Source organism: Erpetoichthys calabaricus, chromosome 2 (genome assembly GCF_900747795.2).
Source record: "Erpetoichthys calabaricus chromosome 2, fErpCal1.3, whole genome shotgun sequence".
Lineage (NCBI taxonomy): Eukaryota > Metazoa > Chordata > Cladistia > Polypteriformes > Polypteridae > Erpetoichthys > Erpetoichthys calabaricus.
The window spans coordinates 209,929,268-209,945,784 of NC_041395.2; the positions used below are offsets into that span (position 1 = coordinate 209,929,268).

Here is a 16,517-nt window from a genome sequence, read left to right on the forward strand (position 1 = left end):
AGAACACAGAAGTAATATTTGGTTCTTTTCTCTCTCTTTCTGCTTCTTCAGGTGAGTGTTGTCCATCTTCTCCTTGTACTGTGGGATAAATTCTTTGGTAGATGAACTCCCCCAGTCCATCCATTAGTTTTATCCCTGACTGGGATTATAATTAGTCATTGTCCCTACCAGGATGTACCTCCATCCATGCTGTCCTTCTGTTATGGCCTCCTTGTCGGTTTCACATTGTTCTTTATCCCAGTCAAGATGCTCTCCATGCATTATTGCATCTACAGTAAAAATAGGAATATATTTTCAAAATTGACCTTCAATAAACTGGCATCCTGTCCATTGTTGCTTCTGCCTTGTGTCTGATGGAATGGGCTCCGGTCCTTGAAATAAATTAAGCAGGTTTGAGAATACTGTACAGGTATGCATGTATGTTTTTATTGTTTTTCAATGCTTAGGGGAACATTTCCAGTTCAAAGCAGAGACCGTGTCAATGTGTGTGAGGCTGCTTTTCTGTTACACCATACTGTGGTGTTCATCGCTGTCTTTTTTTTTTTTTTGCAGATAACAATCTCTAAAGCAGAGCTGCAAGTCATGTGCCTTCTTGATTTTAGATGACTCTTTTCAAGTTTTTTCATGTCAACCTAGTATTCAAAGGTGGTATTTCCACTGACATATTTTTACTTTCATTGTGGTAGGTGTTTTTATAGCATGAAGGTGTGATGGGTGCTACTGCTGTGTGCTGCCCTAATCTGAAAAAAAATGAGCACAAAAGTCCATGTTTATAACAAAAATAAAAAGCACATGGGAAGGCATATACAGTATCAAAGCTAAACAGAAGCAAAATAAATCCCATCTGTAGTACTGAGCTGGTCAAACTTTCAAGTAAAGGGGCCTGTCCACTGTACTCCAACACTCACCAACAAATCCCTATCATGCATTGTCCGTCTATTCACTGGGCACACCACCTTCCTGGCAGTTGAGCATTTACTTTAAACCATATTCAGACTCCATCCTCAAAGGAGCCACAGGCAGGAAGCAGCCTTTAAATTTTATACTGTGGCAAGAAGAAGACTCTGAAATTTCAGAACCTTAACCTTATAACACCCACTGATGACCACTGGTATCTCTACTCCTGAGTAACAGGCACAGGGTTTCAATCTTTTAATGCCACTGAACAGTTTTGAAGAATTCTGCCTGCCAGTAGTCTCCCATTACCTCTTTCAAACAGAATCATTATCATCACTTTCTTCTAATTTTCCTGGTGAAGGACACAGTTGCAATACACTGAGCTGTTAACTTTCTTTTAACATATTCAGACATTCCCCTGTCAGTATTTACTAGGGTATATCCAATGCCTATGTTGTACAACCTACCCCACTAGAAATGAATGATTCTGCAGTCAATATGGTAGAATCCTTCAAATTTTTGGTCACAACTATAACAAACACTCTCAGTTGGGACATTAACACCACTTCCAACACTAAAAAGGCACATCAGCGATTGTACTTCTTACTCCAACTAAAGAAATTAAATATTTCCCTGCCAATCCTAGTTCAATTTTACAAAGCCATAATTTAAAGAGTAATCGCATTCTCCATTGTTGTCTGGTTTGGTTCAGGAATGGCACACTTCACATCTAAATTACAGCGTGCTGTGAGGTCTGCTGAGAAAATAATTGACTGTGCTCTTCCATCTGTGGCAGACCTGTATACTGTATATCTCATGTCAGTAAGGATTACCACAGACTCATCTTACCTAGCTCATCACTTATTCCAGAAACTCCCCTCTGATGAACACTTCAGGTCAAATAAAACTAAAAGTAACAAACACCTCAAAAGTTTCTTTTCCAGAGCCATAGTCCTCTTAAACCAGTATCTTAGCCCATCTTCTTTGTATATTCATGTGCTCTGTCATATACTGTATGAATGTGTGTGTGTACAGTGTATTTACATGTATGTGCATGCATGTACATACACACTATACACTCACACTTTCACTTGTGCATCATCATTTGCACATCTCCTTTATAATTTATACTATTTTGCAAGATTGTTTTTCTTTTTAAGTTATGCTATTTATGTTATTTGTATGTGAAATTGTGTTCTGTTATAAGCAGCTCTGAATCTACCAAGTCAAATTCCTGTTCATTAAGTACTCTTGAATAAAAGTGATTCTGATTCTGAAAGATTTTGACTTAAAACACCAAGTATATGACCTTAACCTCAAATCCTGGCATAATGGTTAACAGCACATACCTTGAAACACCATACTCTGGTAGCATCTTCCACAAGAAAGTACAGAATACACGGTCATATGCTTTTCCAAGTCTACAAAGCACATATAAACAGAACTAGCAAACTTCCAAGACCTCTTGAGTTTCGGTGCAAGGATAAATACTCCACCGATGGCCAGGGTGGAATCTACATTGTTCCTCCTTAATCTGAGATACAACTATCATCTCCATTCCAGTATTCTGGCATTGGCTTTCTAAGGGAGGTTGATGATTGTGATGTCACGGTAAATGGAACATATCCTCTTGTCAATTTTTCTCTAATAAAATTCAGTTCATACTTTCATGGTACTATGTGAACATGTTGGGCATAATATCTTTTGTCAGCCTTTTAGCCACATGAGCATTTGGTAGGAGCCACTATTTACCATGCTGGGCTTTTCTTTTGAAACATAGACCGTATCGGGAATATCCTCTGTTGCTTCTCCTCCCTGTGCCACTTCTCTTCCTTGCAATTGCTTACCATTTAGGTGCCTTGTCACAGAGGAAGAGAAATTTTAAATTATCAAGTCATTCTTTATCCTAAATCATATAGTGTTTGTTTTGGAGGATTTTCTGTAATTGCACTTAGTAAAAAGGCACATTTCTTGACAGTACTGTCTGTATTTTCAAGAAAACCTAATTCAGGCAGGTTGACAACCAAATACCCATTGTTTGAACTAGCTTTGGTTCACTATTAGGTATCACAGAAAAAGGTAATATATGATGTAATCTGAACAGGTTTAGAATCCATCTTATACTAGTTCAACATGATCCTACACTTCCTCTCTGTATTACAACTTTTTGGGTGCCTGCGGTGACTCGCTGGTAATATGCAATTTTTGTTCCTATCTCTTTAGACTTGATAGAGGACATTTTATTTTTATATAGTATATTTTGGTTGGGGAGGTCATATATCTCTTAGGCAAATCTAACTTTATACTGTCATATGTGTGAGAGTGCTCAAAGCATAACAGGAACCAATTTAATGGAAATGTCAAGGACGGACTTTGACTTATCTGTTCACCCTTGTCCTTTCACTTGAGAGTGGTTATCAAAACTCAAAAGGAATACTGAGCCCACCTCTGGCCTGCCTTCAATTGCATTCATTCTGGTCTCCAGGCTTTTTAGCCCAGAAGCAACAACACAAAGGTGTTGCCAGAAGAGATTTGTGAAAGACAAAAACCATCCAGCAAAAAAGCAGTTTGTGTTAGCAACCTTCATAGTGCGTCTCCATTCTTGTTTTACATTATTCCTAAGGCAACTGATAATGCTTTTTTTTTAAATGTTAAAATTCAGCATTAGTATACTTATACATGTTAACAAGAATGTACTCTACCACACAGACATGGAAAGGAATGGCCAAATAAGATCAAAATACATAAAATACTCCAAAACATGAGTATGGATTAATTATATAAAGTAAATAAACAACAAGCAGAACAAACCTTCCCCATCTCGCCAACAATAAAGATAGACTCTACTTACCAAAGAGAGAGGGAAGTTTGCACAGCTGCACACATCTTGAAATGTATCCATTGCTGTCAAAATAAATTTCATCTCCTTGTGGACTAATAAAAATGTACAGTATGTGGAAGAAGAGGTGACAATGACTAGAAAGCTGGCCTCTCTGAATTCAAAGGCTTTGTATTTGAGGCTATGTGAAAATCTTTAATGAAATTTAAAATAAGGTGAAAACTAGCTAAAAGTAAAAGACAGGCATTTATTTTTCTGTCATTCATCACAATGCTTTCATTTAGTAAACAAAATATATACTGCTCACTTTAATCTGATTTATCATCATATACATACATAGGTAACAGTGAAATTCATAAAGTAGTGTCATGTCATGTTAGCATGCCAACAAAGAAAGTCACCTCTTCCCAGATCAATAATGAATGTTAATTAAGTGAAGTCAACAATATGTACCTTTAGTAGCAGCATTTTAGCTATCTCAAATAAATGGACATAGTATGTGATAAAAGCTATTAGACTATAATATATTAAATTAGTGTAACAATAAATGAGTTTACAATTTAATTTTGATAATTGTGTCAAATTTAAGCCTAATGGAGTGAGCCATCAGACAAATTTTTTTTAATTCTTTACTTGGGTGATATGACCATGACAGGTTCATGAGAAGCATTGATGTTGCGACATCTTAATCTTGCATTTGTGCACATACTATTTTCCTGATGACAATGTTTAGTGCTATAGTTGTGTTAGTAGGCCCAATTGTTGATCTTCCTTTTCCCTCAGTGAATAGTTGACTAAAACATGGGACACATCCTTTGCTGCAGACTCTAATACAAGGTGTTTTTTTTTTTTTCAAATTTAAAACATAGAGATTTGTGAAGTATAGAAACAAAACATTAAGCAGATTTAAATTCTGAAAAGTCATGATTTATATTCAACTCAATTCATAGAAATTAAAGCTTTTTACTGATATTGTAATACAATACAAAGATAAAACAAAGAAATATAATTGTGTGCATTATATATACACAGAGACTGTCATTCATGAGCTATTATACAAAGTTTAAGAAAACTGTGTGTCTTGTTTTTGCAGAAGAATGAAGAGGTCCACCTTATTGGTATTTCTGTTGTTGTCAGTTTTCTTCCCCAATCTTTCTTTCAATGAGAATTAAAATCCAGATGAGCGTAAGTAACAGTGTCATTGGTCTCCTAAAGCAAGAGATCTGAGTTACTTAAAAGAAATCAACACATTTACCTTTTGATGACACTTAATGGTGCATACTGCCCAATGGAGTATTTAGAATAATACACAATCCTGAGTTTTTCATGTAAAAGTATTTCTTGGCAAATTCTCATACCATATAAATGCCCAAAAGGGTGGAGTGGTGGCTCTGAGGCTAAGGATCTGCGCTGGTATCCCAAAGGTTGCCAGTTCGAATCCCCGTCATTGCCAAAAGAGATCCTACTCTGCTGGGCCCTTGAGCAAGACCCTTAACCTGTAATTGCTCCAGGGGCGCTGTACAATGGCTGACCCTGCGCTCTGACCCCATGGGGTATGCGAAAACTAACAAATTCCTAATACAAGAAATTGTATAAGGCGAAATAAAGAACAAAAAAAAATATTAACAGTAATTTCATTAAGAATATTTAATTTTACTAACAAAAGTACCTGAGACTGGTTAACATATAAACAGAATTTTTTCAAATAAGAAAGACAATCAAAGGATTCAACCTAATGACTTGGACGTACCCTGCTTGGACTGACACCATGTCCAGGACTGATTCCTAACTCAGACCTGATTTTGTAATGATAGGTTTTATCTCTGTGACCCTAAACTGCACAGGGAGGGTTTTATTGTCTTTACAGGCTCAGAGCTGTAATTTTAGGGTAGCAGTTCTTCAGTGTATGTATGCCTTAGTGTTTAATTCAAAAAATGTTAATTTATATATGCATCCAGCCTTCATGCACAAGAAATACATTTTCTAAACTATTAGTTACATATTCATAATGTGAATTGAAACCATTCGATCAAGAAAAAGGATCTGGCAACAGAGTTGAATCTAACAGATTCTAACATAAATATAGCAGTCAAATGGTATGAAGGACATGACTGTTCACTATTGCCAAGAGAATCATGGGAGGGGGTTAAACAAGATGCGAAGGGACTTTTATATCTATCTGCTTAATCTACAGCTCCCAAATTGCCAACTCGGAAGAATACCAATGTCCCCTAAATTACTTCACATATCACTCCACTTGCTGCCATTCTGACTCCAAGGACCTTTTAAAAGACACCACCAAAAATTCACTAATGTCTCAGATGGCCAGAAGATTGTGGAAGAGGTATGCTCTGCTTTTAACTGTGTTTAATCCTCAGTAGTGTGTTGTAATCTTAATTTCACAGTTTTCTTTATAATTAGGGCAGCACAATGCCAAAGTGTTTGCACTGCAGCCTTATAACAGCAACAGTATCCATACTATCTATGTGGAGGTGTTTTCTCCAGGTTCTCTGTTTTTTTCTTCCACATGTATGGTAGGTTGATTAGAGATTCCAACTTGAGATAGTATGAGTGAACATGGGTGTGTCCAATATTCTGTTCAGGGTTGGCTTCTGCCTCAAGCTTGATGCTGTCAGGGAAGACTCTGGCCCAAAACCCTAAGATTTAATTGAGTTGGTCCAAACTGAATGCATGGATATTCACAGCCTCCACATGCACATGGTTATGTTGCTTGTGGTTTTAGTTTGTTCATGAGGATGCTCTAGGCTGTTGAGGTTCAGGTGATTTTCCGGCTTGCTCTCCACACCCATAAACTTCATTGTAGACTATGTTACATGAGACATTGAGGTTTCCTGATGCATTTGTTTGAAATCATGCAACAAGATTACAGTGAGCCAATGGCTAGTAAAGTTGCAACCCTGTTGCTTCACAAATGAATCTGTGGTCTGGTTTCTGTGAGCATGTGGCCTGCACTTTCTCCCCATGCTTTCCTTGGTGTCGTCTCAGGTAGTTCAGTTTTCTTCCTACATACCTGATTTTGCAGACATAGCCTCCCAACCTTGCTGCCTGGCATTTATGGATTAGACTAAAACATTATTCACCACTGAAAGCAACTGTTATTAGACTGCACACTTCAGTCGGAGAAGCTGCAGACATTGCAAAAAAACAGAAAGCCAGTGGCTGCAACAGCTGAGGTCATAATTGTAGCCACCACAAGAGAAGATGCAGAACTTCACAGTAAGATGAAAACAAACAGAGAAATTTGCATGAGCAAACCACAAGCCTCTTCCTTTGTCCTGTTCTCATGCCACCACTGTTGCATTATCTATGTCTATTTTTCTTAATATTGTACTTTTAAACAACTGTTGGATTATTAACTAAGTTTTATAAAGTGAGTTTGCGCACACTTGAAAACTTAGTGTTACTACTCACTATGGGAAGATGCTAATCTAGGCTTTGATTGATTGAATATGTGATTAAAAATAGTTTGTCACCCTCACCACCTGTATCCAAAATGGGGTTACAATAAGCCATAGCCTTGTCAGGAAGAAATAGAGAGCCCATGAACCATGACAGTCTCTCATGGGACACACTCATCACAAGTACTGGTACAATTTAAAGTCTACAACTAACCTAACATCCAGGTCTTTGGAATGTGGATGAAGGCCCAATCAAATAGAGAATGCAAAAGCGCCACATTAAAAAAAAAAAAAAAATTGACAATTGACTGTTTAGGCTGTGAAGCAGCCGCAGCACTAATCTCTCTCGACTGATGTGCTGTCCTAGGATTCAGATTCATTCTTCTAATTTTTTAACCCTCTCTTTGAATTGCACGATTGTGGGGGGAGAGAGACTGCCTCATCCTGTCATGCATAGGTAAATAATGCTGTATCAACATGAGTAAGAAAAGTCAAAACCAAAATGATTTTTTTAGACAAAGCACTCACAAAAGGTTTGAAGAATATGTATCAACCAATGTGGACACAAATACACACATGGTTCCAGCAAAAATGTATTAAACTTTAGAAAAAATTACACAGAATTGCTATTCAGGCTGTCTCCTCTTCTAATTGTAATGAACTATGTAAATGACAGCCCAAAAAATATAACAAAGGCATATTACCTTTGCTTCTGTCATTATGCTGTCATTATCATTATCTTGCATTTTGTTTCTTAGTTAGTTAGTACATAAATGTGTCTTTCAATGCATATAATGTCAGGCATACAGAAGATGGCATAGAAAAAAATCAGTTTTTCCAAGGCAAATTGCAAAGGTTAAATTTGAGACTACCATATTAAAAGTTATTAATAGCACAGACTAACAGAAACATGCCTCCAGATTCTTCACAGTTTTAAAATGCTTATAAGGAGGGCACATATAATTTATTTTAAACTCTGATGTATATGCTATTGCTTCCCGATGTATGAGTTATTATATAGAAAAGGGCTTGTGAAGTATTACTTTACCCACCTGGACAAAATCAGTCGAGAGATCTCCTCTTTTCTGGTGACAACAATGCTTCACTCCTAAATTAATATAAATCAGCACAAATCTTAGCAAGTTATTTTTCCATATTTTAAAATGTGGAAGAAGATAATATTTTCTACTACCTTTCTCACAGTTGAGAATCCACACAAGGCTGGCAAAGCAAAAAAGCAGCAGAAAGCCTAATGCTGTACCAATGAAAACCACATACTGATCAAAGCAGGACTCTGCAATGAAAAATGAACTTTTAATCTGTCAAGAAAGGAAAATAAAACTAACAGCAGTGCATTTCATATTTTCTGTTGATAGTTTTCTGAAGATAGTAATGAGTGTGAGACATAACAGTGATTAGAATCCTGTGCAAAGCTATTGCTTGCATGGAGTTTGAACATTCCTTCTGTGTCTGCAAGGTTTCACAGACTTGTTGGTTCGATGAATTAGCTGTTTCAAATTGGCCCCGCATGAGTGTGAGAGATGGGTGTCTGCATGTCTGGGTCCGGCAATGTCACAGCTAATGCTGTCAAGATAGGCTCCACCACCCCAATGAGCCAAAAGAGAAAGACAAGGTGTGGTATGATGAGTTTCATTAGGGTTTTATTAGAGGTTGTTGTACTTCTGTCACTTAAAGTATTTTGTAATATTACGCTTTAATATATGTAGATTGCATATTGATAAAAAGAATACCTTTTAGCACTCCTAAAACCAATCCATAGCTCACACACCTTTTTGATTCCTGAAGGCCTGAAGAGTTACAATCTTGCTGTGGATGCTTGTATTTGCAGACAACTGCACTTCACAGGTGCACTCAACACCACTGAGCCATATTTGTATGGGCATTATCAGAAAGCTGCTGGCCACGTATCCACTATTGTGTTGTTTCTGCACTTCCAGCCCAGAGCTCTGCAATGTCTGACTTGCCAGGGTACCATTGAGAATCCACCTGACCGACAACTGATCTGTGGAGAGCCTGTTGACAAGGCAAACCAAGGTTATGTTGTCATTACCATTAAGGTTGGCTGATCTATAGTCTGTTGTAAGCAGGTACACATTGGCTGTCATGGCCTCTTCACCTGCAAAGAAGCAGAATAGCAGGATATGAAAATGATGAGGTGTTTAACTTTGTGTACATACTGTATTTAACATAAAGATAGAAAACAATCAAAAAATATAAATCGTGTCTGTAAACGTTTTGCTCATCATATAATCATTAAATCCATCCACCTCTTCCCATTATCAAACTTGCTTTACCAAGCTGAGGTTTGTGGGGGCCAACTAGACAAGATAGGAGCCCAAGCAGTAATTTCACCTTTGCTTGTTTAGGAAAATTGTGCTATGGTTAATAGCTTTATTTCCTTTTAAAAATGATCTCTGACATAACGGCATTCACTGCACACTCAGACAGTAATAGGAAGAGATGTTGACAATGAAGATCAGGAAGAACATAACCAGATGTCCCATCCAGGGTTGGGCCCTGCTTTGCATGCAATCCTGCACATAGATAGGATTAGGAAAAAGTGGTTGGACATGATGGCTGGATGGATGGATGGATGGATAATAAACATCTTTGAGAAACACAAGATTAACTAAATGTATTTATAACAAGTTGTTAAGTATTATATTTAACAAATAAAAAAACTAATGTCAACTATTTATATTACACATATACAGTAGATATACTACCCCAGTTAAACAAGTTAAGGACACAGTACACCATAAATATTTTAGAATATAACACTTGTACTTTTGCTCCAATGGGTCCGACATTAACTATGATAGGCCAAGGATAATTCTAACCAGCCAAAGCTTCTTCAAGAGTTATTATACAAACCAGAAAATATGAACACATAACTCCAGTTCTCAAGTGCTTACTTTGGTCCCCAGTTAAGCTTAGGGCAGATTTGGAAATCCTCCTTTTAACTTATAAAGCCTTAAATGGCTAAGGCCCTGCTTACTCATCTGAGCTTATCATTACCTATACAAGCCATTAAGATATCAAGATGCCAGCCTACTTAAGATTCCAAGGATTAATAAAATAACAATGAGAGGTTGAGTTTTCAGTTACAGGGCACCAAAGCTGTTTAATGATCTGCCTACTAATATAAGAGATGCGCCTTCAGTTTCAGCTTTTAATTCTCGGCTGAAAACTTACTACCTTAGTCTATAGCATACACTGACTAGAGCTGCTGATTAGCTGTACATACTGTATTTCTGTTTGTTAGTCATTTGTACAGAAATATAAGTATAATATTTATAAAAAGTTACTAACCCTCTTCTATTCTGTTTTATCAGTATCTTGATGTGGGACTTGGTGCCACTGCTCTACTGCTCAGCTGCTCTCTTGCCAATGGAAAAGTCATCTCAGATAAAGGAGCACTGGAATCATCAGATGGAACGATTCCCAGATCAGATCAAACAATCAGCACAGACTCCACCATAGAAAACCCAGGAGCGGGTAGGCAGCCAGCTGGCCAATGTTTCCATTTATATTTAATCAATTCTACCTTCTTCTTTGTGTGTTTTAACAAATGTGTATTTATATGTGTACTAGTTCTGTATTTAGTAATTAGTATAATTTATACTTGTATTTCATCTTAGAATTGTTCACAATGCTCTGTGCTTGCACTCAGTAAAAAATGCTATATAAAAAATCAATTGCATTGTATGGTTGTACTGGAAGAATGAATTAACATGCAATGAGTATAACTGAGGGCAGCACGGTGGCGCACTGGTAGCGCTGCTGCCTCGCAGTAAGGAGACCTGGGTTTGCTTCCCGGGTCCTCCCTGCATGGAGTTTGCATGTTGTCCCCGTGTCTGCGTGGGTTTCCTTTCACAGTCCAAAGACATGCAGGTAGGTGCATTGGCGATCCTAAATTGTCCATAGTGTGTGTGTGCATGTGCCCAGCAGCGGGCTGGTGTCCTGCCCGGGATTTGTTCCTGCCTTGTGCCTTGTGCTGGCTGGGATTGGCTCCAGCAGACCCCCGTGACCCTGTGTTAGAGTATAGCGGGTTGGATACTGTCTGACTGAGTATAACTGCTTGAAAAAAACTCTTTTTTATGTTTGTAGCTGTACCCTTTTACTTTTGTTAGTCTTGCTCTTTACTTGAAGATTTTCTTTTTAAACCTTTATAACAATCATCAGGGCATGCAGGAGAGGCAGAGAGAGAAGGTCATTAAATCCATGAGCGATGCCCCAGAGAAAGCTTAGGCTTAAGATGGCTGATCTGTGGGTGGCTGCTGCTGGGACTCAAGTTGGGGCTTAATCGTCACCATGGGTATCTGATGTTGAAAGACCCGAAACACCCCGTGACCCCAGGAACATCACTGAAGATGCCTGCCAGGGCAGAAGATGAATCTTACAAACACAAGGTTATAGGGACACCGGTACAGAAAGTTTATAGCATTGTATTCTTTAAATTATCAACAATATCCCAAAATGTAGAGTAACAATCATTGATGCAAGAGAGTTAAAGTGGAAACAAAGCAATAAATAATAAGGCCGTCTGAAATCAATTAGCAAAAACAAAAATTAATATTAAAATTAAACCAGTTGCACAAAAATTGATTCCTGCCGAACCATCGTTACAACAGACTTTCCTTATTTTTGCGTAATGGTATTCATTAATTTTACTGCCGAGTTTCTGTCCTTTGATTAAAAAAATGACCCGAACTCAAAATAATCCCATCTTTCTTTTAACTCTGGTGTTTCTCATTTTGGTAACGGTTTTGATCTGATTTCTTCAAAAAATGAGATTAGTCCTTTAATTAATGTAAAGGTACAACGAATAATGAATTAATTTTCTTTTGCTTTTGGAACGAAAGGCAGCCCGTTGCTGAAAGGCTGTTTAGACCGAAGTTAGAGGTATTCCGAAATAATAAACGTATTTTCTAAAGTGGATAATTTAATCCTGCAGTTAGCGAAGAGCCCCGGGCAGTCGTAGAGTCTTTAGAATCTCCACATATGGGATACTTTAACATCATGTGCTCATTTAACTGGTAATTCTGAATCTGCAGACTCCTGACAGACACAGAGTGGGTACTGAAATAAAGAAACTGTATTTGCGAACAAAAGTGGCTCACCTCTGTGTCCCCCATATTTAATACTGACGATCGCATTCCTGTTGATTTTCTCATTAACTCTTATTTAACTAGATAGATAGATAGATAGATAGATAGATAGATAGATAGATAGATAGATAGATAGATAGATAGATAGATAGATACTTTATTAATCCCAATGGGAAATTCACATTCTTCAGCAGCAGCATACTGATACAATAAATAATATTAAATTAAAGAATGATAATAATACAGGTGAAAAAACAGATCCAGAAAAACATACATACATACATACATACATACATACATACATACATACATACATACATACATAAGATATTAAAAATATGGAAGTATTTTTTTCTTAATAATTCTGCTTTTTGTAAGCAACTTCGATTTTGAATATTAAGAGCTCAAATAAAATGATTGTTTTAACACAATATTTGATAACAACAGTGCGGTGTTAGATCTGTTTTATTATCTTATTTTCACAGTGGTAAAAGGTCATGAAGGGAGTACATAGAGTCACTGCACCAAGAAAAACTGGATGATGCTCAACCATTCCAGGAGGTAGCATATGATCAAGAGCCGATGGTGCTGAAGGAGAAAGTCGAAGCTGCGCTGAAGGCATTGCTGAAAAACAGTGAAAACTCCAGGAATTGATTGAATATTAATTGAAATGTTTCAAGAAAGGGATGAGCTGTCCAATAGGCTCTAATGTGGAAGAAATGGCGTGGATGGCTCGGGATCGGAGAATATTTCTCTCTGTTTTATACAGGGATTATATGAGTCGGGACCGAGTCGACAGCATCTAACAACAACAAAGAAGTCGTGGATGTCACCACTGAATTGTCGACATTTTTGCACAGTACGCATATTCAGATGCTGAAGGGTCACAGTTACAAGTTGTTTTTCTCCAGTAGCACCAGGTCCTTGGGTATCTTAAAATAACATGTATATCCGTCTCCGTACTTTTATCTTCTAAAACGCCTTTGTCCCGGCACAAATGAGTTTTGTGCTATTAATAAATTTAATAAAAATTTTATTAATAAATATTAATAAAAGCACATTGTTTATTCTAAAAGCTTTGAATGAAATAGGAGGAAACTGAAATTGCAGAGCGTCTAGTAACTCAGTAGACAGCAGTTTGTGAATGAATATGGTTATCAAAAGTATTATACGATAATTCCGAAAAAAAATAAAAGAAAATACGATTGTTTACAGGAAAAATGAAGATATTCGCATTAAGATTTTTTAGGTGAATATAGACATTATCAATGAGCACCTTCAATTACTTGAATTTTTAAATGTAGCGTGGAGTCACTGTTAAAAATAAAATGTGATGCTAACCATTTTTTCACCACATGAAAATTCAGTAACAGGCCTCATATAGCAAATAATCATGAAGAGATTGTAACAGATTTGTTAAATACTAATGGGTCATGAGTTTAAAAAGACCTGCTGCATACATTCAATAGCACAGGCTACGTCCTGGTTTTCACTTGTTACATAGTCCTGGAAGCCGATATCATGCATCAAAGATTTCAGTTTTTTTCTTAATTAAAAAAAAAAGTCAAACACAAAGGTTGGGAGCATGCGCTGATTTTACAGGACGTTGCCACACCCACCACATGACGAACCACCGGATTGGGACCCGAGTGCAGCGGGTGACACCTCAGCACCACACTGGAACAGTGTGAGGTTTGTTACGGTGGTTGGAGTGGCAATCCTGCCATCAACCCCCATCTTTTCCCTGTAAGTTGGAGGACCTGCTTGCAGAATCAACTTTATTTGCAAAGAACCTCTCCCAGAATGAAACAGTGCTTTGTCAAACAATAGTCGTACGAGGAACCGCACAACCGAATAAAAAACCATGAGGTGCCATTTAAGAACCAGTATTTGTAAGCGTGGTGAATACAGAAAGTAAACAGTGACGGTTTCAGTAGAAGAACTGCTAATTAGATAGGATGCTATGAAGATGAACTTTATATACTCGCACACTTTCACTTGTACAGTTGCACAACTGCTTTATAATTTACTATTTTGCTGCCTTGTCTGAAAAATGTCTTTTCATCTTAAGGTATTTGTTATTTCTATGTGATGCTATCTTCCGTTATAAGCATCTCTCAATACCGAGGCAAATTCCTGTACATTTAGTTCTGTCTATTAGTGTTCTGCTTCTGATATATTGTATGTGCAGCAGACTTATAATCAGATTTGCACATTTACAAATATACTTCTTTTTTTCAACAGGTTTTCCCTCTCATTCAGTGTCATTAAGATACAGTGCTGGTAGCACGGTGGTTGGGGTTCGTACCTCAATTTTCTGGGACATTAGAGGTTCGATGGTCCCTCTCCCTATTTCCTGGCCGATGATGGGATTTCCTTCTTCTCGTATTCTGAAGTGACGCTAAAATTACTAGATGTATACTTCTGTGTTTACAACTTTTCAGAATCGAATTCTACCAATACTGTTATACCCGAACTGCGGCTTTCCATAACCCTAACTATACCCTACCTAACCCATAACTATAGCTACGAAAGGCCCAGGCTGCCAGCAACGAGGTGATGAAAAATGCAATTGCATAAAATCGACGTACAAGGGACTTTTAAAAACTGTTTATTAAGAATTTCAAAAACAAAATACATCACTTTTCTACATATTCACCTTCGTTTTTCCCAGCGTCGTACCAATTTTTTAATGCCCAATTACTACTTCTCCCGTCTTCACCGTTTCCAACGAAAATGTAAAAGTGCGTAAACTTTTTGAACGTCCCTCGTATAATAAATATGTTTACCCTTCTCAAAAATAATCGCAATTTCAAACTCTTCCTCGCACACATCTTCAAAATGCTAAAGATTATTAGCAATATCTTATCATACGATGTCCAGGTTAACATGCTTGGGATTTTTGTTATTTCTAGAGAGAGGAATATCCATATGCAACCAAACCTGTACTTGCTGGCACACATCTTATATATAATGCATTTGTTCGTAGTAATTAATTCTGGCTAAAACAACAACGGCAAACACAAAATACATACAATCCTCATGAAGGCAGAACTGAAGGTCTATTGCTTTATAGAATTCTGAGCGATTTTTGAATTTCGCTTTAGTTTAGCAGTCGCCGAATGGTAGATAATTTCAGGATATATTAAACTCCGTTTGGTATTATCTTATGGTATTATTGTCGTATGGTTTTATCATTTGTTTTAAACAACGCTAAGATTTTATTAGCGGCACGCTACCAACAATAAAATATAGTAAAACGGGTGTAGGCCTAATGTCCGATTTCCCTTCAAAATTGAATTTTTCATCAAGCAGTAATGTTCGCTGATTTTGGACCTCACCTCTCACAATAAGTCGGGTACCCTTGTCTGCAAATCTGAGATAGGAATCCTTGTGATCTGAACAGTAATAATCACCCGCATCCATGCTGGTTACGTTGAATATTTTCAGCAGCACTTTTTCTTCGGATCTCAGTGCAGTGTGATATTTACAGGATGTGCTTTGATGGAAATCACAGTCCGTATCTAACTGCTCCATGTTTCCGTGTGGTCCCCTCTTGAACCAGTGCACCCAGAACTCGAAACCCGTCAAAACGCTTCCTGCCAAAGAACACTGAATTTGCACGGATTGTCCTTCCTCTGAAAAGACTGTCGGTCTTGATCCGGAGTAAGAAAAACCTGAAAACGAGAAACGTTAGTATTGGCTGTAAACGTTTTTTTTTGGAAATTACCTCCCAAATCAGAAATCTATAACATGATTTGTTAGCTTTGAGATAGTGTCTGCTTAACTTGTCCTTGCTTTTTTTAAATAAACAAAACAGTTAATTAAACAATAAGATGCAGAATGACAAATTCAATTGTAAAATGCCGTACTTCTAAAGAAGAGCGTGAGAAAGGCGAAGGCGGCGAGCATTGTGTACGCCCGGGCTCCGAAGCGCAATTCACCAAAGCCTTATATTCTCCTACACTAAACTGCTTAGCGTTTCCGGCTGTGCGAAAAGTTGACGGACGTTTGACATCAAACGATGAAACTCACTGCCGATGTGTCATTTCGTAGCACGAACAACCTTCTGCTAAATGTTCTACACTGGAGACGGAGCATCTGTGTTTATCAAAGATATGACTGCAAATGACTGCCTTCTTGTTCAGTAAAAGTTGTTTTCTGTCTGATATTGATGGGGTTATTGAGAGACTCACGTTAGATAATTAATGTGTGGATACGGGAAAAGAA

General features: G+C 37.5%; 1 protein-coding gene across 1 annotated transcript; it reads right to left on the bottom strand.

Annotated features, from left to right (window-relative positions):
• Positions 1–4,735: 4,735 nt before the first annotated feature.
• Positions 4,736–16,287, bottom strand: LOC114644307 (uncharacterized). Its single transcript, XM_028792449.2, has 6 exons — positions 16,160–16,287; positions 15,629–15,964; positions 8,945–9,292; positions 8,348–8,449; positions 8,208–8,263; positions 4,736–4,945 (listed from the first exon to the last, which is right to left on the bottom strand). Exons 1-6 carry the CDS (start codon positions 16,197–16,199, stop codon positions 4,895–4,897), a joined length of 933 nt encoding a protein of 310 aa, XP_028648282.1. The 5' UTR covers positions 16,200–16,287; the 3' UTR covers positions 4,736–4,894.
• Positions 16,288–16,517: the final 230 nt, after the last annotated feature.